Consider the following 25058-nt stretch of genomic DNA (forward strand, 5'->3'; position numbering starts at 1 on the left):
TTAGCATTTCAGAATGTGCAGTGCAAGGGAGAATAATCACTCGAGCATGTACTAGGAGAGCATGTAGTGTTTGGCAAGACAAGGGAAGAGGTGCAAGCTGTCAGACAGAACTGGTAAATCAAGAAGGATAAGACTGGAATTGGAAGTAAGGCCTGGGATTTAGTGGCTAATAACTACATTGAGGGCTGTCCCAATAGGAAGCTGGATAAGTAAACACCACTAATATGCATGGAAGAATGTGATAGGTAGAAAGGCTCAAAGGGGAGACTTGTCTCTATGGCATTTGATGTAAAGTGCAAAATAAAAGGCAGTTTTGCCACCACGCATAGACTGGGACAAGTGCGGTATTTGTACCCACTGAATATAAGTACGGTTGGTATTCCCAGTTTAAAAGGAAATTGGGAGGCTTAGTACAGTTGCACTCAATGGGTTCTTTGCTTGTTTTGCTTAGCACAGCCCTATCAGTGCTATCACTGAATTCACTGTTCTGTGTTGAAGGTGGAGCTCACTCTGATGGAATTACTGCCATCCTGATCTGTATATTAATAAAGATATATTAATTTGGTGAGTCTAGGCTGCAAGTTTCATCCAGGATTTGTGTTTTTCAACTAATGTCAATTTGAATGAAGCATGGGTCTGTACTTAAGATATCTTATTGCTGTTTCCCGAAAGTGTAAAGGTTACTTTTACTCCTAATGAAAAATGGTGACATGACTCACGTTGCTGTTTTGGAGAGTATGAAGAAGAAATGCTGTCAGTGCTGAAGAACTTTTTGAGGGCAAGAATTTCATCAGATGACCAAAAAAACCCAAAAAAACCCACCAACCAAGAGGGGTAAAAATTGAAAAAGCTTCACTGAGGTATACCCAAAGAATATAGAAAACATCCTTCTGGAAAAACAGATTTTAACAATGGTTGCTGTATGAAGGTCTTCAAAGGATGAGTCACACTTTGTATTTATACAGGAATAAGCTACACAGCTGGCATAAATCAGTGTTTTGTAGGAGCTTTTGGAGATAACACTGAACTTTACTTGTTTTAGGACTTAGCCCTTTATTACCATACTAGGGAAAATATGGATTTTAGTGATCTTAGTCAAACAAGCAGAGCCATACAAGAGTAAACAGGTTGTTAATCCAAAATCACCTTAGGGCCTTCTTCTGCTCCCACTGAAATCAATGTCTAAATTCCCATCAGTTTGAGTGGGATATTAAAGAAAGAAAAATAGCTCTAATATCCATGTTAATGTATTTGCTAAATATGTGAATTAATCAGAAGCTTGGTAAACTGGTTCAACAGCCTGATGCATTTGCTGAATCAACCTTGCCAAAACAGATACACCATCTGCCTCACAGTTGCTAAACACACAGCCAAAGAAACATTTTTATAAGAATAAAGTTATAAGTTGGTTTTGCTGTTACATGCCTTCATCTGTGCTCAGGCAAAACTACTTAGAGCAAGATGCTATGTATCTCTAGTGCACCAAAAGTAAATTTCATATAAACTCTATTTATGGCAGAACTTTTAGGTACGAGGAGTAGAAAATAGTCTTACTCCTTCACCATGTCTTGAACCCTAATACTGTAGAAGTTTTTGCTTTGTCATATTTATACTTCATATGTAGAAAAAAGCATACAGAAAACTAGATGAAGATGGACTTCTGTTTTGTTGAAGTTGTAAAGAATATTTAGTCCACTGCGTAGAGCAAATGATAGGCTTTTGGAAATGCTGAAAAGGATAAGGTGCTAAATAACCATGAGCTTTATTCAGGTACTTTGGTACCTTGGGAAAACCTGACCTTTCATACTCATATTAACTGCTGGTTTTGTGAGCCAATTTAACCTTATTAGTAACAGGTAATTTTAATACTGGTATTTCAATAAGATCCTCTTTCCTTGCTTATTTTTACCCCTTTGCACTTTGAAAAGCATTGCACAGAGGGTCTTGGAGAGAAACATCTTCTCTCTACCATAGTCAGTAACTCAGGAAAATACAAATGGGTGAGATTTTTTCTATTAAAATGTGTGTGTAGTAAAGCATTTTGCTTGAGGTGAAACTTCTGATATGTGGGAACCCCAAGAGATGCTGTTCAGGCTGTAAACTGTATGCACACAGGCAGTTTTGTTTCTTCACCTGGTGCTCATTTACATTAATCCCACCCTGTATATATATGATTCCTTTCTAAACAGGAGACAGAAAGCAACCAGGGTGGCCAAAGTGCATTAATAGCCTTACTGAAATGACTGTCAAGTGCCAAGAGTTGTTAGAGTTCGCTTGGATACACCCCAATATACCTGGAAGCAGTGTGTGTCCCCAGTGCTTACTTTCTTTTTAAGGGTTGAATGTGTGCAGCTGTGTTTAACGTAGGGCAAGGAAACTGTGGAAGGTACAGACAATTTTATTATAGGGACATCCTAGCTACAACCACTGCGTTGATGTGCTGTTTTGGAACCACGGCAACCCTGCCTCACCTTCATAATGTTACTTTAGCAGAGTTTTGGGATATTTGAATCGTGCTGACAGTGGTTTTCTGTTATGCTGGCCTGGTTTATTAAGGCAGTATGTGTCATAAGTGTGGGTCAGCCTTTACAAATCTGCCTCTCTTGGTATTTCACAATAGTCTGTGAAGGTGTTGCTCAACTGGAGTCCCAGCCCTGCAGCCATGATGTACAGAGGTGTTGAATCTCCTGAATCAGATGTGGGCCCTTAGGCAATCCTGGCTGCAGCTGAGCTGTGTTCATACTGCAGCTCCTGCTGCTGAATTATGATATCCTTTTTGACTGTCCTTGCAGATGTTTCCATGTGCAGTGTTTTATTTGTGCATCAACAAATGATCTGGTATTTGCTAAGGGTTTGAATCTAACCATTGACGAATAATAAATGACTGTTTAGGTTGAGCTGAAATTGTGCAGCCTGATTCAGTTACAGTGGTGACTCACTTAGAGTTGGTTCTCACATGATTCACAAAGTGTATGGGTGACTCAACCCACAAATTTACTTAGCTCCCATGTTATTTTCCCTCTCAGTGAAAAAAATTGGTTATAATAAATAATCACAGCAAACTTTGACTTACCCTGAGGTAAAATAAATATGTGTGTTGAAAGGCTGCATATTTGTAATAATAGATTATTTAGTGAGGTAAGGATGAAATAATAGGATGTATGAATTGTTAAACAAGAAATAAAGGTGACATGCATTTGTTTGCTTTTGTTGCATAGCAGAGATAAATAAAGGAAGAATAGTTACTTTCTCTATGATATGAGCTGTTCAGAGAGGCTGTTTTGACAGTGTCCGTGCTTACTGTTGTAGCCAGCCCATTCTTGGCATTTGTTCTCTGAAATAATCAGATTTAGATATGTCCATGTCTGGTTCAGACATTTGACAGTGATGTCAGTTCAGAGAATATGAGGTTCCCAGGTTCTGAACTGGGTCTTTGTAGGATGTGGTAGGCTGGCACACCTAGTCCTGAAGGACCTGAAGTAGCCTGTCTGAAAAATCGATTGAGCTCCTTCACAAAATCAAAATCACAAAGGTAAGAAATTCTGCCCAGCAGGAACTATAAGAAGTTTTTCTTCAGAAAATGCAGCTGCTTTCAGTGTTTCATAACCACATGCAGAGGCACATGGCTGTAGTGTAAATAGTCTAAATTACTCTGAGCTTGGAGTTCAGTGGAAACATCATCATAATCCTTTTTTGTGCGATCCCAGAAGAATATAAATATCTAAATAACTACATACCTCTAAGCTTTATAGCACTTTGTGACTAATCACCCTCCCTTTCATAAATGAAACTACAAAGAATCTGGAAAATTAAGAAATTTTGCCCTGTTAGCTGACTTGGTCTTTTAAAAGTTCATTAGCAAGCAGGAATGTTTCTATACCTCACAAAACTGAAATGTCAATAATACTAATAAATTAAACTTCAAAAGTCCATATTTTGCAGGAATTAAATTACAGGGAACAAATAATGCATGGTTTGAAAGACTGTGGTGAGAATTCTGAATTCTTTGAAAAGATAGGTTGTATCACAGATTTGAGGATACTGCTACATGGTTCAGGTATGGCAAGAAATTTCTGAGAAATAAAAGGAATGGTTCTAGCAAGCTTCCAAGTACCAGGGACATAAAAGATAGCCCTGAGAAACAGTACCTTGGAACAGTGACAGGATAAAAATATGCAGCTAGAGGACTTCTGTGCTAGAGAGAGAAGAACAAAAAGGCTAAAAAATAACCATGGAGTGTCACATGCTGAACCACTGCAATGCAAAGACCAGTGAAGCATTTCTGTGACAGGCAGAATGCTGTTCTTTTATCAAGGTTTGCCAAGCAGCCACAAGCTGTTTCAGGCCTCTTTATAGAGAGTGAACCAAATGCACATGTTAATTTGAGCTTTCCCTCCGCTAAAGGAGAAGGTAAAAGGATGGCTTTGTGCTCAAAAGCACAGAATTGGGATTTATTTATTCTTGATTCTGCCACAGTCTCCTTGTGCAACCTTAGGCCAAGTTATTCATCTCTTAATGCCACAGCCTCTCCATTTGTAAAATACATGTCACAATGGGTGTTTGAGGCTAAATTGTTTAATGTTTGTGTTTTGGGACTGGGCAGGACAATTATTAAATGGTGCAGTGCAGCATGCAGGGTTATGCTAATTAGTGCCTTTTCAGACACTGATCCCTTACTGTATGGAGCCTAATACCACAAACTGGTCCAATTTAGTCTATGGTACCTTTGACCTTACTTGTTCTGAGATTGGTCAGGAACAGAATAATTTATTTTTGACTTGGTGGTTATTGTAATTGATGAAATAAAAATTCCCCAGACTGTCCCTTAAAATATCCTGCATTTACTCTTCCCTTAGGCTCTGCAGGCTGGCCTTTCAAAAAGCCTGACTTTTGAAGGCATAGTTTTAAGAGTTTAGGCATAGAATAGCGCAAGAATCCATGAGAGGAAGGTGTATCCTTACAGCCAGGGGCTCATTCCATAAGCACTGCCTGTCAGAAATCCCTTTGCACACCTGGCTCTGACCAGGTGCTGTGGTGTGAGGCCATGAGTAAATGTATCTTTTGATAGTTAAACTACAGCTACATTTTTCTCAACAATTATGTGTTTAGTGTTTGCAAATGTATTTTCCTGTCAGAGCTGCTGGTACATCATGTATGTATATGTATGTTATATATAACATGTCTCCTCTCCTCATTGCTGACCCCCATGTAAAAATCTGTGATTTTCTTTGCTGGTATGGCACAGCAGATGCTTTTGCTTTTTCTATTTCTACTGCTGTAAACAAGCTGTTGTGACTGATACTTCTTTTCACCATATGTCCTGAACACTCCCAGTTCATCGTTACATGTAATTTCCAGGATGCTTTGTAGGGTGTGTGTGCCTCCACCCCATTTCAAAATCAATGTAGCTCTCAATGGATTGACTAATGACTGCAAGGTGTTACTTGGCATGCTGGTTTTGGCTGACAGTGCTGCTAAACGAACGGTTGTTTGCTTAATGTGTCTTTCATGGTTCTCATGTGAAGTAACTTATTCTGAGGAATTGAACATGTCAATGACTTCAGGTCTCCTAGTAAGCATTTATCTCACATGCTACTGAGACCAAGAAGGAGCATGACCCCAACTTGGTGCCCTGAACACTGATAATTTTGCCTTGGCCCTTAGCCATACCCTATGTTTGTACTGTCCTCAAACCTTTTGTTATGCTGATCTCATCATTCCTGCATCCATCAAGAATCTGTAGAGTAGGAGTGGGTGGGTGGTGAGAACTAAAGAAAGCTGTAATGAACCTGTAAAGGTGTTGTGCTGATGTAGTGTATAAGATGTTGTAATTTGGTCCCACTGTGAGGATCTGGGACAGATGGGACATTTTCTTTCGTTTTCATTTATGTTGTGTAGACCGTTCTCACCCTCTTCAAGGCATAGGATATGCAGCACCAAAGAGAAATTGCCTGTGCACAGGAAAATACATGTGCTTGTTATTATAGTGGGTGGACATGCCTTATTATTCACCTGTAATGTGTTGACCTTCCAGAAGGTCTACCTGGCATTTCAGTAATAGCATGTGTGAGGTACAGTTCTGAGTGTGGTCAGGAATGGTGTCTCTATTAATCATTTTAATGAAAGCAATCATGTGGAGGTGAACAGAAACTGAATTTAAATTGTAAACATGAACGATGTTAGATTACAAGAAAGTGCATTCTTTGAGCATCTCTCACACCTGACTCTAGGTTTTTATATGAGGTCGTTGTCTAAGCCTTTGTCATATGTGCTGCATTGCTGGGCTTTCCTCACAAACTAGCAATGTTCCCAGTTGCTATTGGGAATATAGCTGGTGTGAATGACTTTTTTTCTCTTGATAGCTGGTGGAATTGTTGCCCTTAGCAAATAGCAGGCTAGCTCTTAGCTTGATGGACCTATGGCAGCAAGCTATGATTCATTAGGTGCTGAGGGAGAGTTTTATATAAGCATTCTCTTGAGGTTACTAAGATGTCCTCATGCAAATTTTTGTAGCTCTGTAGTGGCACAGACAAAGTTTATTTGGATGCATATCACAGAATCATAAGAGAATCCTGAGCTGAGAGCCACAAAGGTCATTGAGTCCAGCTCCTGGCCCTGCACAGGACACCCCCAAGAATCCCACCATGCATCTGAGAGTGTTGTTCAAACATGTCTTGAACTCTGTCAGGCTCAACACTGTGACCACTTCCCTGGGAGCATGTTCCTTGGGCCAGCCTCTGGGTGAAAAACCTTTTTCTAATACCCAATCTAAATCCCCCTGACACAGCTTTATGCTGTTCTTTGGGTCCTGTTGCTGGCCACCAAAGAGCAGAGGTTGGTATTTGCTCCCCCACTTCCCCTCGTGAGGAAGCTGCAGACTGAAATGAGGTTTTCTCTCCCCTCAGTCTCCTTTTCTCTGGGCTGACCTCAGCCATTTCTCATACAGCTCCTCCTCTAAACTGTTTACCATCTTTGTATCCCTCTCTGGGTGCTCGCTAAGAGATTTGTATCTTTCTTACATTGTGGTGCCCAAAACTGCACCCAACACTAGAGGTGAGGTAGCACCAGTACAGAGTGATGTAGGGCACCTTCTCAAACATATGTCCTTTTTGGTAGCATAATGCTCTAAGTTACAGTTCCTGCTTTTTTCTCTGCTCATATGTGTAAAGTCTTTTAATTCTGGAAGTTGGAATTGAGAGCCAATGTTTGAACTAACATTGGCCGTGCCCTTCTTTTCACCTCTCAGTCTGAGGGTATGATTGAAGATGCTAATGTTGATGCATATCTGCACTCAAATCTTCCATGAGTCAAGAAAAAGATAAAGAGATCCTGATGTAACTCTATCAGTGTGTAATGTGATCCCTGTGGAGAGGAAAAGATTATTGACATTGTCTTTAGTAATGATGGACGCCTGTTATGAATGTCCACATAATTTATTTTACTCTTCATGTCAGTCTCAGCAACTTAGAAGCACTTTAGGGTTATTTTTAGTATACACAGCTGGATCTTCTGTATGGGATCTGGCCATACTGCTCTCATTTGTCATGAGGGCAGACCTTTGTGGTGGGTTGTTATTTGGACTATTCCTGTTTGTGTCTACATGTTATTTTTATGTTAAAGAGAGAATGTCGGTAAAAGGTGTGATGTTGCAGAAAGGAATATGTTTGCACTGCATGAGTCCAGATCAAAGCATTCTTTTATAATGTCTTGGATTTTAAATGAATTTTGATTTAGTAACTGCCTTTTTGTTCTTGCATACAGCTGATGGCCAAGTTTCTTCTCCAGCTGAGTGCTGAACAATGCTGGTTGAGGTTGTGATAGTCCTGTTGCAGCAGTGTGCTCTGATGCTGGCACAGGCAAACCATTCGAGTGCATGTGATTCTCCTCACTGCACTGGGCACAGGGTGCTCTGTTTTCCTTTGCTCCTTTGGTCAAATTTCATGGGATAAAGATTCTACACTCCTGCCTGGCTCCTGCAGCAGTCTAAGCATCTCTGATGACATGCTGTTTGTTTTTCATAGTCACTGTGCTCCTTTGGTAATAAAATATTACTGAGTCTTTCCCATTTACAGCTGGATGTTGTGGTGGGTGATCTTTTATCTCCAGGTGCCTTTGAAAACTTCATGCTATCACCTGGCACTGCATGGTTTTTTCTTATTTTTCTTCTTGCCACAACTTGCATTCTGCTGAAAGTAAAGGTGCCAAACTGGCTTTGCTCTTGGAAGAAGTAATAATTCTGTGGATTACTTTGCTTTCCTTAAGGGATAGTAAAGTTTTCTTTTTTCATTTTATGTATCTGCTAAGTCCATTTTTACATGAACATATATTATTTATTTGGCTTCTGAAATGAAATATTTTTTGTAGGATTTCTAAGGTCTCTGTAAACTTTTAAACCTGTAAATGATTTGAGATGAAGTGGACTAGTTTTTTTCTCAGTAGGCTCCTTCTTTTCCTGTCTTTCACAATGAATAGTGTCATGGTCTGGTGAAGGGCAGAATTTAGTGTGTGTGGTAGGGGAAGAATGGCTCAGCAGAAATGGTGCTTACATCCCTTTTTTCAGATTATCATATTTTGACATGATTTTGGGATAGAAGTGGCCTTTTTCTGGTTCACAAAATGCTTAGCATTAAGGATTTGACAGATGTCCACCTTCTTTCTAACTTGGTGCTGTTGCTGATTCTTATTGCACAGTCCCTACTACCTGAAAGCTTGTTCTTATCAAGGCCTGTCAAAGTCACAGTTCCCTAGAACTAATGTTGCCTATAGAAACAGAAAATTCCAATTATTGATTTTAGGGGGATCCCAAAGTGCTTTTTGCATTCTTAGAATGTCTTAATATTGTCTGTGTGATGACTTCTCTTTTCTGGGTATTTATGCTTAAGATCATTCCAGATGTCTTTGCTATAAGTAAGTGCTTTTCAAGAAATTGTGTTTCTGCCTGCTCATATGGCTTAATGCTTCTTGTTCACACAGCACAAATAAATTGAGGTGGTTTCCTTTCACATTAGTTGTACTGCTCTTGCTGATGTTATCACAATAATCTTGCATATGAATTCTAGGCTTCTGTAAACCTGATTCCTTGTGATGAGAGAGTGGAGGTCTTTACAAAAGTCTTAACAGAAGTTATTTCAGATTTTCTATTATCTTCTTGCTTTCTGGACAGAGTTGTGTACTTTGGTTTCATTCTCATTGAGCATTATGCTGGTTCCTTCACCACTCACAGAGGTAAATTTGACTGCAAGGTTCAGTTTTCCTTTTTGCTAGTGTGAGAAATACCTAGAAAACGAGTGAAATGACACTGAGAAGCTAATGTCTACATTCCATAGTTACTTTCACTGAAATGAATTACTTGGAGGTTATGGCTTCAGAGCAAGAAGCCTAACTGTAGTCAGAAGAAACTGAGATTATGCTAATGAATTTTTGCTTGATGTCTTTTTGCTTTGTATTAAAATGTGTCATAATGAATGCATTCTATTTCTTCTTCCTTACAGGTAAAACGAGAAAAACCAGAAAATTTACCAGATTTAGAAAACTTGGCGCAAGAAAAATTCCTTGAAATGGAGAGCAAGAACAGTGACTCAGATTTCCAAACGAATGAAAAATATATGTATTTTAAGGATCAACTTAAGGAGATGAAAAAACAATGTAAGTCTGATTTTTTAAAAACAATTCTTTGAGTGCAAAGTAGTGAGATCTGACTAACTGCCCTGAAATATAGAACTGCCTAAAACTGATATGGCTTAAACTGATGTGAGTATTATTAAAAACTCAAAAACCTATTTAAGTGGATATCTGTGTAGAAAAATCCAGTGTAATTACCTTAGTAGTTTTATTTAGACTCCCACAGCTCCTGCTGTGTTTGAATATAAATATAATGAAAAATGCTTTTTTTTTGGTAAAGTGGGCTTTTTCATTTGAAGACCTTTCACATTTATTTTCCTAATTGATAGGATCTTTTAAAAGGATTAGGTAAGCTGTTTTCATTTGTCACTTAAACAAATTGCTCCTGTTTCACAACATAGGATGTGTTGCAACACTGAGAAGACCTTTGCTTTAATCGTAGAACTATATTGTTGGAAAATGCTTACTGTACTTGTTCTCAGGTTTACAGCTTCTGTGCACACACCATATAATACTACAGATTACTAAAATCTTCAGGGGGTCTTAAATTCATGTAATTTTTCAAGTATTAAAGTTATTTGTGCTTAAATTACCAGAAAAGTTGGAAAGTAAACAGTTTGGTTATTTATGCAACACAACAAAATTGTCTGCTTTTATTGTCCCACAGATATAGCAGTCATTAAATTATCACTCTGCTTACTGGTGCTGGGAAAGTTCATGGGCTCCGACACTATTTGTGTTGCTCTTCCCCTATCATGATTATGTTCTCAAATCATATTATTCTGCTTGCTGTCCCTTGATCCCGGTATCTATTCCCTCCCATCCCACATTTTGATTTCAACATAAGCTGGTATCTCAGGAACTTCAGCAGTCATAGATTAATGATTTATACCATTGGAAAATGATATTCTGGGTGCTCTCCTGTAGCTCTCCTTGAGTTCTGGTTTTTTTTGAAGCCCTATCCAAAACCGTTTTCTACTGGAAAGAATTTTTCCACTGGACTTTGGATTGCTTCCTTATAGGGATTTATAAGACATGCTTGACAAGGTGAATTTCAGATCTGGTATCTCAAGACTCCCTAGGATTAGAGCTTAAAGGTTTAATATATTTCTTTCCCATCTTTATGCATTTTAGCACTGATCTCTGAGTTTAATAGAGCTCTTGGTACCACTCTAAGCAAGTACATACTGAGCTGCAGACCACAAAACAGTGTAATTTTCACTCCCTACATAACCATAAAATTATTACTGCCCCACCATTATGTTGTAATTTCTAATTTCCAGGTGTTTGTAACTAAGAAGATAAAAATCTCGATAACTGACTTTGGATTTACTTTCCACCTTGTAATTGCCTGAGGAAGGGGTGTGTGCTCTAGTGATACATACAGTTGAAGCTATGGGACTCAGTTCTAACTGGCCTACCTGCTGGAAAAAAACCCAAACTAAATAAACACAATAGAAATTATTCTTAAAAGAATATCAAGACATCATGCTGCTACTGCTACCTGAAATCCAGATTTTTCTTATTAAACACTTGACTTGCAATACCAGCTGAGCTGAAGACTAATAAAATCTGTAAAAGACATTACTAGTTTCCATAAGCTGGTGATTTACCTAAAAACATACCGTATGTTCATGTGGTTTTGGTGGGGTTATTTTGTAAGAAGAAATTAAAGTTATCCTGTTAAATCTTCAGCATTCATGCTTAAGCCAAGTTATCTATGTATTCTTTACCTTCTTCTGTATGAGTTGGGATTTCAAAAGCATGAGTCCTACAATTCTGGCTTCCTCTTAACAGCATATCATAATATGTCTCCAGATTTTGGGACACATTTTAAAACTGCTGGATGTGAGTTACACGTATCAATAACTTCATGAACAACTGCTGGTTAATATTTTGTTTTCAACTATTAGCCTTGCCAGGTGCAACTTAGTTCACAATTCCTGGCTTGTTTCAAGAACACATACACAGTTGAGGCTCAGTTTTTAGCTTTTTTCTGGAATATGGTTTTATTTCTCAAGTAGATAAAACATAATAACTCCGGCTAAGTTTTCTCAGAGGGGCTTTCCTGTTTCTTTGGTGGTGTGTTTGTTTTTTTTTTTTTGGTTGATTGGTTTGTTTGTTAGATTTTTTTTCCCAGTATTTTCTTTTCTAAGAGGCAGACACAGTAGATACTGCAAAGATTTGCCTTCCAGGATGAGTTACCATTAATGATTATGTATCTTTTATGCAGAGTTTGACATTTGTGTTCTACAACAGCTGAACAAGGAAATACTATATTCTCAGATTGTCATGCTACTTAGAAATTAACTAGGATTTGAAGGAGAAAAACTTTCTTAACATGGTTTTTAGATATGGTGCAAAGTGTGAAGCACTTAAATACAACCTTATTTCAACAGAAAATGAAGCTAATATATTTTCTCCTTTGATATTTGCTGCCACTGTGATGAAAGGAAGCTGCATTGTTGTTCCCAGTCCCCTGACAGGTGACAGGCAGTGTCACAGGGAGCTCAAATACTCAGGGAGGAGAGCGGTGCTGTATCACTTTCAGCTTGTCTTCCCTTGGCAGTTCTGTGGGAAGGAGACCTTCTTAGCTGTGAATTTCAGCAGCAGCCAAGGTGCAGAAATGAAATTGAGCAAGTACATCTCTGTGGCAGTAAGGATGAGATCTTGCCTCAGAGCAGTTTCTGTTCTGCTCATCGTTCAGACAGTTTTCAGGCATTTTCTCTAAATCTGTGAGCCTTTATTATGCAGCTACTTCAGCTGGAGTTTGTGAAGTAATGAAAAATCTTCACCTCTGATATGTGTCAAAACACTGTCAGACAGGTTTTATGTGAACAGCAAGTGATTTTTCTGAAGTCTGTTTTCAGAACTATCTTAGTTTCCTAATTTCCCACTTCTTATTTTTAATGGAAAACATTTTCATTTTTTAATTTAAACCTTCTTAGACTGTAAGCAGTAGAAAAGAGTGTTGTTTGATTTTTCTTTTTTTTTTAACTATTTCTTGTACCCCCAAGAACGTTATCTTTTCCGAATAGCTGAGTACTTGGATGAGTATTCACTAAATTTGATAATACCAGAAAGTTCTGAATAATTGGATGTGTGGTAAGGAAAATTTTTTGTGTCCTTAACACTATATGACTGGTGTTCTCCTCAGACATAAGGGTCCTGGATCTGCAAAGTGCTTAATGATCTCCTTTTGATTAAGTGAAATGCTTAAGCAAGTTGCTTGAATTAAATTTTATGGGTAGATCCTTTGAAATGAGTGAGATTGCTGGCTGGCATGTTTCACTTCCTTATTGGAGCATGACCACAGTACAGAGTCTTGCAGGAGTGAGCCCATAGGAACTAAACCATGCAGGAATTGTAACTTTGCATTTTGTATCTTCTGTAAGTTTTAAATCCTTCTATTTGAAGTTGTATTACTGAGTCTTTTTATTTCATGCCAGAATATATAAATATATATATATTTATGCACACATACACATATCAAAGGCATCTATCTTCGGGCAGAAAATATGAGAAATTTTGTCTTCACAGAATGAAACAAAGATCTGTCTTTATTCCCCACAGTTTAAATCAGTTTAAATTTATGATGCTGTGCACAGAGACCTAATCAGAAGGTGTAATCTCTACTCTTGTGACCCTAGCTGCCACTACTGTATTTGCTGAAGGTTATTTAGTGTCACATTTGGTGCACAAAGGATGACAGATTTCATAGCTCTTTTGATAACGTGCACTTTGGAATCCTTGATAACTGCAGGTTCTGCAAACACACAACAGATGCATGCTTCAGTAGTGACTTTATGGAAAGTGCTAAGATTTGAATGAATGACAATATTGCTGGTTATGCCAAACAGTTTAGGGACTTGATTTGGCAAATGTAGGAAAGATAATTTTTATTCTTTATGGGGAACAAATAATTTTGAGACTCAATTAGTAGTTTAGATAAGTTTTTGTCACAGGATACCAGTCATTCTAATGTAGTTTGGAAAGTAGCTACACTGCAGTTGTAAGGATCTTTCTTGCATTCTCCACTGAAGAAAAAAAAGGCTGTGAGTCTTTGAAAGGAAAAAGTATGTATCTTTTTGGTAGGATGGATTTATAGTCGTTATCAATAAGCAAATATTTTGAAAGAAGAAGATTTTTAATGTTCAAATAGATGCCATATGCCCTGTGGATACATGTCTTTTAAGTTATGCATATGCTGAGAAACAATGATGTAAAAAAAAAAAATTAGAGACAGTTTGGAATAGAAAAAAAGTCACTGTGAAAGGAATTACCTTTAAATTTTTAAAACCGAATTACCTTTAAATTTTTAAAACCGTCTACGACAGATTCCAGAGAAGACTAAGGTCTTTGATTTGCTTTTAGTCAGATAAGAAAACAAGCTGCAACAAGACACTGTGTACTATATTATTTGAAGAGTTTCATCCAATTAATCCTCACAAAATCACACTGATGTAGGCAAGTTAATTTTACTTCTTGCCGCACAGCAGTGGTAAAATTTGAGGAAATAGTTGAAGTTACTTTCATGGACTCACATAACTGATTTGCAGATCTGGGTTTCTCTTCAGTTGTAGCTGACTTCTTAGTTGGCCTATTTTTGTCCCTATACTTAGCTCTGATGGCCGAGGTTCAGCTGAAAAGTAATGTTAGTGTTTTTTCCTTACATTTTCAATGTAAAAAAATAAAATCTCCTTACTGACTAATTATGAGAAACAACTTCAGCACAAGAGCTGAAAATTCCAGCTGAAAGTGGGATTGGTGTTATGACAGTTCAGTGGTGTGTGTGGGATATGCACTTTTCATTTATGTAAAATGCCTTACAGACAGTCCCTTTAGTAAAGAAATGAAAGAGGATCCAGCACTTGGGAAGGTCATTTGAAGTTTAGGAGACCTTGGTTTAGGTCTGTGCTTTGTTACCCTCTTGTTGTCTTAGATTGAGTCATTTAGTTTCAGAACAGATCACTGGGAGTTAGATCCCTAAAAACTTTTTGGGTCTGGACCTTACACCCATGTCTGGAATTCACTTCTGGGTGTACTGTGTTTGTGGACTGGCTCGTATCCGTGCTGCTCTGCGCTGGTAGCCTATGGAGCAAAGCAGCCATGTCCAATTGAGTTCAAAACATTCAATTGTCTTGCTTCTCTAGTGGCACTAAAATATCATTATTTCGTTTTTGTGATATTTTGAGTTCAAAGAATTGTAGGTAATAACCTAAGTGTGTTTAGTGTGCCAGAGTAATGTTTTCATGGCATGATGCTGAGGGGGCAAACTACACCTCCAGAGGAGTAAAATGAGTGTGTCAAGAGGCATTTGCGTGAGTGAGAGCTGACTTCTGAGTAGGGCATGAGGACTATCCTGAGAAAAGAAACTCGACATGGGAGTTTTCCTTTTGGGACTGTCATGTCTGGGTATTTCCTAGAAGGAACAAGTTGATTTGCTCAGGAGTGAGCTAGCCCACTTGTTGTTTTGAAAGATTAAGAGATGAGGGTCTGATCATGGAATGAGTTACTCTATTTCACAGAATTTTTGGAAAGATCAGCTAGAGAAACAAACTAGATAAATGGAGTGCTCATACAGTATAGCAATGGGAGCTGTAATGGTCCCCAGGAGCAATATGCAAAGTGCAAAATCACCATCACTTGCTAGTTTGGAAAGACCAACTTCCGAGTGAATGAAACCATCAGAAATTTCCTTCTGCAATCTGGAATGACTTTTCCAGGGTAAAAGTTAGTGCCTTTTTTTTTTTTTTTTTCTACTAAAAATGCAGAAGCTTGCATTAACAATAACTGTGTTAGTGGATTAATGAAAAATATCAATTGTCAGTAGACCTGGTGCGAGTTTCTTTGGTGAAATTATTGCCTTTTTAATGAAATTGATCGAAATAAGAAGTTTCTTGCTTTGGCATTTAGAGCTCTGACATGTAATGCAAAGTTATAATGAAAGAGGAATCAACCCACCCCCTGCAACAACTCTTCTCCATTATGAGTAACCTGGAGTATAAGAGACCTGAGTTTCAGTCTTGGTGATTTAAAATCAGAACTTGACTGGCTCTTGGCCTACTAAGTGACTGACTGTAGCTCTGGAGTCAGTCTCCCTCTTTCTCTGTCCACAATGTATTCAACTATATATAAAAATGGCAACAACTGCAGAAGGAAGTACTGACAGACACCAACTCTTTACCCTATAGTAAAGCACTCAGCTGAAGGAGGATGTATCTAAATCAGAAAGAGCATCAGATGTAGGTCTCTCGTGTTATAAATATCTGCCCTTCTAATCAGCAGATGCATGATGATAAGATCTTCTCTTTTTATGTCTGTCATCTAATCTATACATGTATTTTTTAAAGGACTACATTTTATTCCATTGCAAAAGTCTTTTCACGATGTAATTCTTGGTTTTATGTCTGCCTGGCTTTCAGGTCATCACCAAGTCTATAAAATTTAGAAAGGAAATAGAGTGTTGCGTGGAAATAATTTTTTTATTATTATTATACACTTAGGGATAATACTTAAGTTAATTTATTGTTACTGCTGTGGGATAATTCTCTCTTAACTGAGCACATTGATGGCTACCGGCATGGCATTTTTACTGTTCGTGTGAATATATAGGTCAGGAAGGGAGCTTCTAGATGCTGCTTCTATTCCCTTGATGTTGTATTCAATCACAAGATCTAATAAAATGCCATCTTAAAATACAATAATTTTTTTCTCCTTTGTTTCTCTTGGAAGAATGATGAAAAGCCTTAGAGCTTTGCTCAGATGGTGAGAAATTTTAAAGCAAAGTAAGTTTGTGACCAAGTTTTTACTCATTGTTCCTGTTCCAGCACTCCACCCTGATGCTCTCCCTCAATGGAGTTTAGTTTGATTCAGTCAGTTCCTGTATTTCTTGACTCTGTGGTAATCCAGTTATGCCACATGGATACTTTTAAAATCTTGTGACCACGCTTGAACTCATCAGAAATGTTTTATAAATTTCAGATGAGTGAGAAGCATAGGGATAGGTACTAAACCTTGACTGTATCTAAAATTTAGAAATGTTAAATAGATGTATTACACTCTACAGGAAATTTGCTTTCTGGTAATAAATCATCAGTGATTTCACTTAGAGTTTTACTTCACTTCTTTCCTGGTGTAGTAATACATACTATTTTGCAAATCTGAGTAGTGAAAATACAAGGACTGCCTTTGTCAGCTAAGTACAATTTTCCTTGCTATGATACCTGTTGCCCACTATTCAGAAATATTTAGAAGTTAGACAATTCAGGTATTCCACTCTTTTGCCATGAGCTTACAGTTTAAACTTTAAGTGTGATCACAAGAAAATAGGTGAAGAACAGTCCAAGGAGAAAAAAATCAAAGAAAAGAGGAAAAGGAGAACATCTCAGTGTTAAAATATTTAAATGAGATCCTCTCATTTTGACATTTGTATATTGAGGAGGAAGGAGAAAAAGAAAGCTTTGTGGTGCTTTAAAATTCGAGAACTTTGTTTTATTTACTCTTTTTTTTTTTTTGTTTCTGTTACTTGAATATTTGTCTGGTGGGACAGTAGGTTTTTTCTCTCTTTCTATATGTCATTTATATGGTGGGACTTTATGCCATCAGTATACACAAGGATTGGTGGAAATACTAATTTAAGTAGAACTCAACTACTCCAAGTAAGGCGTTTGTATTGACTGCTGGGACCAAACACATTTGAGGAGAAACAGGCAAGTAGTTACGAGATAATGCTGACTAAATAATAGTCCATCAGTGCATATCACACTGCATGGTAATACTTCAGTTCAGAGAAAGTAAAACTCTTGCTGTTTTTTATGGGTCCTGAAACTATTTCCCGTGTGGCTCTCTGTTGTGCCCTTCAGAAGCGTGGCAGGTTGAGGTAGATCTTGCTTTGGTAAGTGCCAGTGTAGCTCTGAAATGAGTGGAATTTCCCTTTTCCCTGGTCTATACTTGCAACATATAATAACATGCAAAATAATATTGTACAGCAAGATTAATAAACATCCACTAATTTCATATCAGATGTTCATGTGCATTGGCTGCTTACCATAATTTTTGATATCCATACTATTTTTTTTCCCTCTTAAAAGCCATTGGCACCAATAAACTCAGAGTAGAGCATGGTTTCTTTAAAACTTGAATTTTTTGTCACTAATACACTGAAGATCTTCTTCGCACTCCTCCAAATCTGTCAGATCTTGAGCTGAAATGGAGGAATAGAAGCACTAAAGGACTGCCACACACATCTTTTAGGTCTGTGGACCTCAGACTGGATGCTGGAGTCTGGAGCTAAGTGTCTTGGCTCCCAGGAGGAGGGCTATGGTACACCTGCTTGAACAGCTTTGTTCAGTGACAAATCTGTTCCATCAGCACAGAGGCTTTACATCAGTATGTCAATCACAGTATTGCATAAGTTGACTAAAAATGTGCCAACTTTAAAGTAACACAAAGGTAATGACTCTTTTACTGTGAGACTGTGCACCTGTGCTTGTATTGTGTAGCTGGAGAGGAAATGGACCATGGCTGTAATCTGTAGATTTAGGAATTTTAGACTCTCAAATGATTACTGATGTTATTGGGGAGCTGATGTGCTAATTCTATGTACTGTCTCTCAGGGGTAGCCTAAGAGATGTTACTTTCAATCTCCGTTAGCACAAAGTCAGAGAAATCAAACAACTTTGTTGGCATTTACACTCTTAAACAGGCTTGGAGCATTGAGATATTTTGTCACAACTGAGGAGTGGTTTAAGTTGTCACCTTTCAGCAGGTATTAGTGTTAATTTCAGACACGGCATCTGACTTTACAAGTGTGGATAGGTTTATCATGTCTTATCATCTCAAATGTGGATGTAGATTTGTGTTACTAGACTTGGAGTGAATGATTTTAGGATTAAAGACAAGTTGCTTAACAGGTGTTCCAACAGGCACTAAAAATACCTGTTGAGGGAGAGAAGCAGTTAATGGAGTGAGGGTGAGAGTGCTTATAAAACAGCCTTGTGACTATAGCAGTTTCCCAGGAAGCAATGCCAATAAATTCACAAATAAGCACCTAAAAAAAGCCCTTATGAGGAAGATGTTTGACTCCTCTCTGGATCCTCCCCTGACTGGATTACTGGAGACTCGACGATACCAGGAAAACATTGCTGTTGGCTTTCTCTGCCTCATGTCCTCTGTAGCAATTTTCATTACTCATCATCAGAGTTAGGCTGCTGGTTGGGGTGGAATTCACATCTGACATCACACCATTGCTCATAGGCTTTTCAACAACCCCTTGGCTTCAGGCAGGTGTGCAGAGTTGCACTCTGCAGTTCTTCAGCTGAAGCAAAATGCCACCATGTGTAGCTGGAAGTGAAAGGGGGCTGGGGAGGATGAAGAGAGGGCATGACTGTGTACTCCAGTAGTTGCAGCAAGAAATGGAAAAAAATCTGGGTTCTGGACATCTCCATCATCACCTTCTCTTCTTCCACTGGGATGGAGCTGTGCCTCCTTTCAAGAGCCAGAGGTTGTGAAACAAACAATGTATTCTTAGATATCCAGGCTAGGGCAGCCCTGGACAGGTACAGAACTCAGATCCTCAGATCCCTGGAGAACCTGGGAGAGTCTTATCGGAGATAGATACCTTCAGGGTTGAGAGGCCATGGAAGAGAACTTTTCATCATTTTGGACTTCGGTAGTTTGCTTTAGTTCTTTGGATCTGGTCCACCCTTAGGTATTCTCCATCGCTTCCTATTTGAAAGTTTAAGGGTCAGTCCGAGACTTAGTGAAATCAAAAGAAGTTTGTCCAGGAAGGCTGGTCATCAGGATCTATCTAAGCTCCCAGTATAAACTAAGTGGCTAGTTTATAGTCAGACAGGAAAACATGCAGAAGAACAGTCCTTGCTTATTGCAAGATGGAAGACTTTGTACAGAAAAGCTAAAGAATTTCCTTTGAGGGAAAAAATGTAAAAGCTTTCTGATTGCTTTATCAGCTTCTACAATAAAAATAGTAATTACTGCTATTTAAGACTAATGAACAAATCCCCGTATTAAAATGGGAACAAAAAAGTTTAACTAGCAGTCATATGTAGTCATTTGGCAGCTCTGTTATTAGTGTGGGCAAAGTAAGCTATTCACCTAACCTTTGCTACAGCATCCATTGTTTTGGGTTTTTTGTGGGTCATTTTTTTTCCCTAAAATTTCCCTGAATTATTTTCTGATCTCCAGAAGAGTCTTGTTTTGATATCTGTATGTCTTTTGTCAGAAGTCTACATTAGCTGGGCTCATATTCCACGATTCCACAAATACCTGCTCACCTATGAAAACATGGCTGTGTAAATTGCTGCACTGAAATCGTGCCTGCACATGGGTTTTGTCACATCACAGCTATGTCATGAGAAGATATTTTCCAGCTCTGTCATACTCTCATCACCACTTCTCTCATTTTATGCAACTGCTCCCCAGCCTCAGTCAGCATCCTTCCTCCTTTTTCTGGAGCTGCTTTCCCTTTTCAGGTGATGCCATAACCTCCTTCCTCCTTTCAGTCCTCCCCCTTTGGCTTTAGCTCTGCCAGCTCCTCCTTAGAAGTGTCACAGAACATTTTAGCCGTGATGGATGTACTTAGATTCACTAGTGAGGCCTTTGTGCCAGTCTTGTTTTATCTTGAAAAAAATACTTCATTATCATGCTTCCAGCTCAGCAGTGTACACAGCACAAGCTGTAATTTAGAGGAAAGTAGTGGCTATTGACCACTGACATAACAGTGGTGTGCTAGCTATGGCTTTACATTTTTGTTAGAGTTGGATAAAACTAGTAGCCGAGTGAGTCATGAAACCCAGTGTAGCAAAATTCAGTTGTAAATGAAAGAAGAACATTTCCATATTCTTAATTTGGCTTAATTCCTGTGCCTAATGGCTGTGTATATACCATAAACATTGTGAAGGAGCAACCATGGAAACACTTGTTTTCTTGCATTGCTAAATTTACACAGGGTTGAATATTAACACAGCGCCTGGCATTACTTTAAAAGCAAAAATAGCTAAAGCGTGACTCACTATGAGTCATTTACTGCTAGTCCTGCTATACTGCCTAGAGCTTGACATTGAACAAGTTGGCAGCCTGCATTGCTGCATTTTTTTCTAGGAACTTTGAACACATTTCATTCTTGTGAATTCTCTTGTGCAACAATATTGAACACAGCAATGTGTTTATTTTTCTTCCAAATTCGAATGAATCAGAAAATGGTGAAACAAAGTGTATTTTTCTTGGAGATTCTGAAAGGGATGGATTCTGAGAATTTTTTTTTTAGCTGCAATAATGAAATGATTGCATGGATGTTAAAAGTTAATTACATTTTATTCAGATTATGTAAGATGTATTTTATATATATTAAAATACCTATATTGTTATATTTGATTTGCATTTTCGGCAAAGGCATATGTGGAATCAGAAAGCTAAGGCTGTAGGCTGAGAATGTTTTCTCTTGAGTTGGCAAGGGTTGTGTGATGGGAGGGCAGACAGCTCTGAAGGGGCAGACAAAATGAGGCAACTCTGTTCCTATTGGCCTCTTGATGTAAAAGGCACACCCTAAATATGGTGCTGGGTATCTGACAGTGAGTAGCTTGTTGGCTGACTGTGGGAATGCCTGAAAAGATCAGCTGATTTCAGTCAGATGGGAAAGGGTAATGAGAGAGGGCTGAAACCAAAAGCAACTTGCTGAGGCAACCATGTGATGAGATCCTGAAATACACTGGCATCTTCATTATGCTAAAATTTTGATTCCACCTAAATGCTATTTCTAGCTAAAAGCCACTTCTTAGAACAATAGATAAGGAAATTCTTTAATATTTTCCATATTTTTTTCTACATAAAAATATTGCTCTGATAATTGAAGAAGGATCTTATGCTATCAGGATACAACCTTCTGCATGTGTTCAGAAGAGGTACCAAAAATCAAACTAAAATATTAATAATGTAAGTTCTAAACAGCTACAAATGTAAAACCCCACACCCCTTGGAATGGAGAAGAAGCTTCCTATGTATCTCTTCCTTTAACTATGGATTATGGAAATAGAGACTGTAGGTTACATTCATCTGTACATTTAATAATATGTGCTGTGCAGGATCTTTGTAAGCTAAAGCATTTTCTCTGTCTAATCTCTTAGAACATCAACTTCAAAAATTTCTCTTGAAGTGGTTTCCCTATTAAAAACTCTCATTATGATGACTCAAGAGAGAACTAAGAATGATTAATTAACTTTAACAGTGACATCCTAAGCATTGTCCTGATATGCACTTTTCTATCTCATTTCAATGTGAATTTGTGAACACTGCACTGAAGACTTCTCTTCAAAATTTAAAATTGTTCAGTAAATTTAACTAAATAAGTTTAAAGTATTTTTTCTTTGTTTTCCTAACTAACAATCATACTAAAAATGATACCATGTTTTTTTCCTAAACCTAGAATAAAAAAAAGATTGTTTTATATCAAACAGTATAAAGTGGGAAAGGATTTTGATTTTTTTTCTGTGTTTCCTCTTTGGCAGTGACCCCCAAATCCCTGTTATTAAAAAGGTTTCAGTAGTTACTCATGGTATATGCTCTTTAGCAAACTCTTCATAGCTACTGAATAGGCTGTGCCTCAGCCCCACCTCCAGGCATGTTAGGCAGAATATAGACATGAGAATTTATGATAGGAGTAAGACTATGCCTTTTAAAAGACAGCTTTGTGTAGGAGGTTTTTCTGCTCAGAGGATCATCAGAAAGATTGGAGCTGCCTAAGGCATGATATCTCTTGGGCATCTCTGTACACGTTGTGTAAGTAATGTCTCTATTAAGCTATAGCAAATTATTCCCCTCACGTATGCAGTGTTTCCATGTATATGTTCACACATTGGCAGAGGAAGGGCAAGGCAGTGCAGTCTCTAGGACAGATCAGAAGACCATGTGCTGAGTTCTAGATTGACACATGGAAGCATAGTCTAGAACTTAATGACAACTGTATTCCAAAGTATTCACTCTTTTTCCCCGTAAATACATACGAAATACTCCGCTGAAGTGAAACCAACATCCTGTTACGTGTGCATCTTAAAATGGCAGGTGAAAACTCTCAGTTCTCAAATCACTTGCTGTTCCAGTTATGAATCCAAGATGATTTTCTTAAATATTTTCACATGACAGAGCAAGCAGAACACATTATAGAAAGCACTAAATCATGCAGAGTTCTGAGAGAATTTGTACCCACTTAACCACTGCAAGCTGTGAGGATGAAGATCTTGCTGCATTCTTTTCCTGAGTCTTGAAGTGTGCTTGAGGTGCAGTATGGGCACCATGGTGTCTGTGAGTTGTCAACAGAAATGTGACAGCAATTCTGGACTAACAAATTAGGTTCTGTGGATATATCCAGGTCCTGCACTGCTTTCAACAGCAGAGTTGAGGCTTTTTTCCCTCATCCTTCAAATTGATTTTATCAGGTGCATCTAACCTGAGGAACTCTTTCATATGTAATGAATGGATAGGATGCTTAGGGTATAATTCGTTATTCCCATGGAGTTGTGAATAATATAGTTATTACTAAACAAATTTGCCATTAAATTACTTGCACAGCATGCACTACAGATGGCCAGGAAAAACTGTTCTTTGTCTGTTGCACTATTTTTATGTGACTGTGCCCTATTAGAACCAACCTTTCTGACTAAGGTTGTCCTGTGAGCCTTTAATCTTAAAAATAGCCCTTTTTTGCAGTGGATTGTCTGAGGTTGATTCACAAGCACAGTCATACAAGATCCAGCGGCATTACTGAACTGTTAATCACTGTCACCTTTTGAAAAGAGTCTGAATGTTAAAATGCTCATTTCTAAACAGCTGCCAAGTGCTTTCCTTTTTCAAAAGCCATTAGTCTAGCAGGTTTCATTGCCTCTGTTTTTTGTTTCTTACACATTTAAAATCTGTGGCAAGCCTTTTATACTTCTCATGGCAGGTGTATCTGTGATGTGTTAGTGGACAAATTTGCCCTGAGATTAACTACAGATCAGAAAAGGCAAACAGATGTTTGCAATTGAAAAGATCTTCCAAGTCATGAGAGTCCTTAGTCTACGGGCAGTCAAGTCAACAAAGATGATGGGAGTGAAGACACAGGATTTTCACTAAACAAGTTTAAAACTCCTCCTTTAAGGCATAAGTAGCTTGTGTATTTCAGATCAGTTGTGCTGTATGAGGAAATTAATCTATTGATGGTTGACTTGCTGCATCAACACTGCATATTGTAAAGCTAATTTCCTAAATCTGCATTTAGGACTGTAAGTCTGAAGCCATATTTTTAGTTTACATATAAACTCGGAGTATCTCTGTAGCTCCCTCATTGAGAAGTTTGATGAACATCTTTATTATGTTGTCCTCTGTAGGATGGGGAAAGTCTGCAACTCAGGATGTGTCTACAGACATGTGCAGACATATTGAGTTCCTCTACCTGCCTTGTCTCTACATCTAGTCAGGCCAGTGCCATGCAAATGTGGCTATACAAATTCTGAATCAGCACTAGTCTCCATCAGTTCAACCAAGGGAATGGGCAGAGGAGCTCTGTTTACACCCACATGTGTAGATGTGCCCTGAGATTTGTCAGAATTCCAGAGAACTGAGATTGTAATTAGAACGATGTGCTCAAACTTCTGCTTACGTAGATGTCTCAATGTGTGGGTTAATTTGCTTTTGCTGCTTGTTCCTCCTGAGCAGAGGTCAAGCCTCTGCTTGAGACATCAGCATGATTAGTATTCCACTGAATATCTGGCTCAGCATCATTACTGTATTTTTTTAAGTGGGTAAAAATAGGTAGCAATAAGAGAGAAGCTTTTAATAAGCTGTGAGCCTGTTGACATACCTCCTCTTTAAAGAGAAACACAAAAAAAGAGAAAACATTTTGTATGTAGGATGCATGAAACTTATTCTAAAATTTCTTGAAAAGAGATGTTAAGTGAAAGAGATCACGTTTGCAGTTTGGGTATTGTTTTAGACCTTAGTAAAATACTACAGAATGTGAATCAGTTGATGGTTATCTGTGATGAGCAGGTAAACAAAAGATGTATTTCCCAATGGGGTTTTCATATGATGGTGACAAACTCCGTTGCACAACAATGGTCACATTCCAAAGCTGCAACCAGGTTCTGGAGGGCTTAATTTCACAACTGCTTACTGTGTCCTATTGCATTACAGTGACCTTTCAATAAAAAAGGAGATTGCTAGCTATTTTTTTGACTTAAAGTCTCAATGACTATATAGTGCACTGCCCTATTTTTACATAGCAGATTTGTCCTTGACATTTTAAAACTATTTCCTTTAGAAAAGTGTTCAGAGGCTTTTGTGTTTTCTACCTTTTTATTAATCCCTAATGTGCAGATCTACTTAAGGTTTACATTTATGTTGGCAATACAGCTAATTGTAAAAAAATAGTTCTGGTATTGAGT

The 25058-nt window shown here is 38.1% G+C and overlaps 1 protein-coding gene across 2 annotated transcripts in view; it reads left to right on the forward strand.

Annotated features, from left to right (window-relative positions):
• Positions 1-25058, forward strand: part of NSMCE2 (NSE2 (MMS21) homolog, SMC5-SMC6 complex SUMO ligase) — a 134489-nt gene that overhangs the window by 58079 nt on the left and 51352 nt on the right. For both annotated transcript variants that reach the window (XM_066335966.1, XM_066335976.1), the window contains one exon: positions 9492-9645. In XM_066335966.1, the coding sequence (XP_066192063.1) occupies positions 9492-9645 (154 nt within the window). The remainder of the gene's footprint in view (positions 1-9491; positions 9646-25058) is intronic.

The sequence above is a fragment of the Sylvia atricapilla genome, chromosome 1, assembly GCF_009819655.1.
Source record: "Sylvia atricapilla isolate bSylAtr1 chromosome 1, bSylAtr1.pri, whole genome shotgun sequence".
Lineage (NCBI taxonomy): Eukaryota > Metazoa > Chordata > Aves > Passeriformes > Sylviidae > Sylvia > Sylvia atricapilla.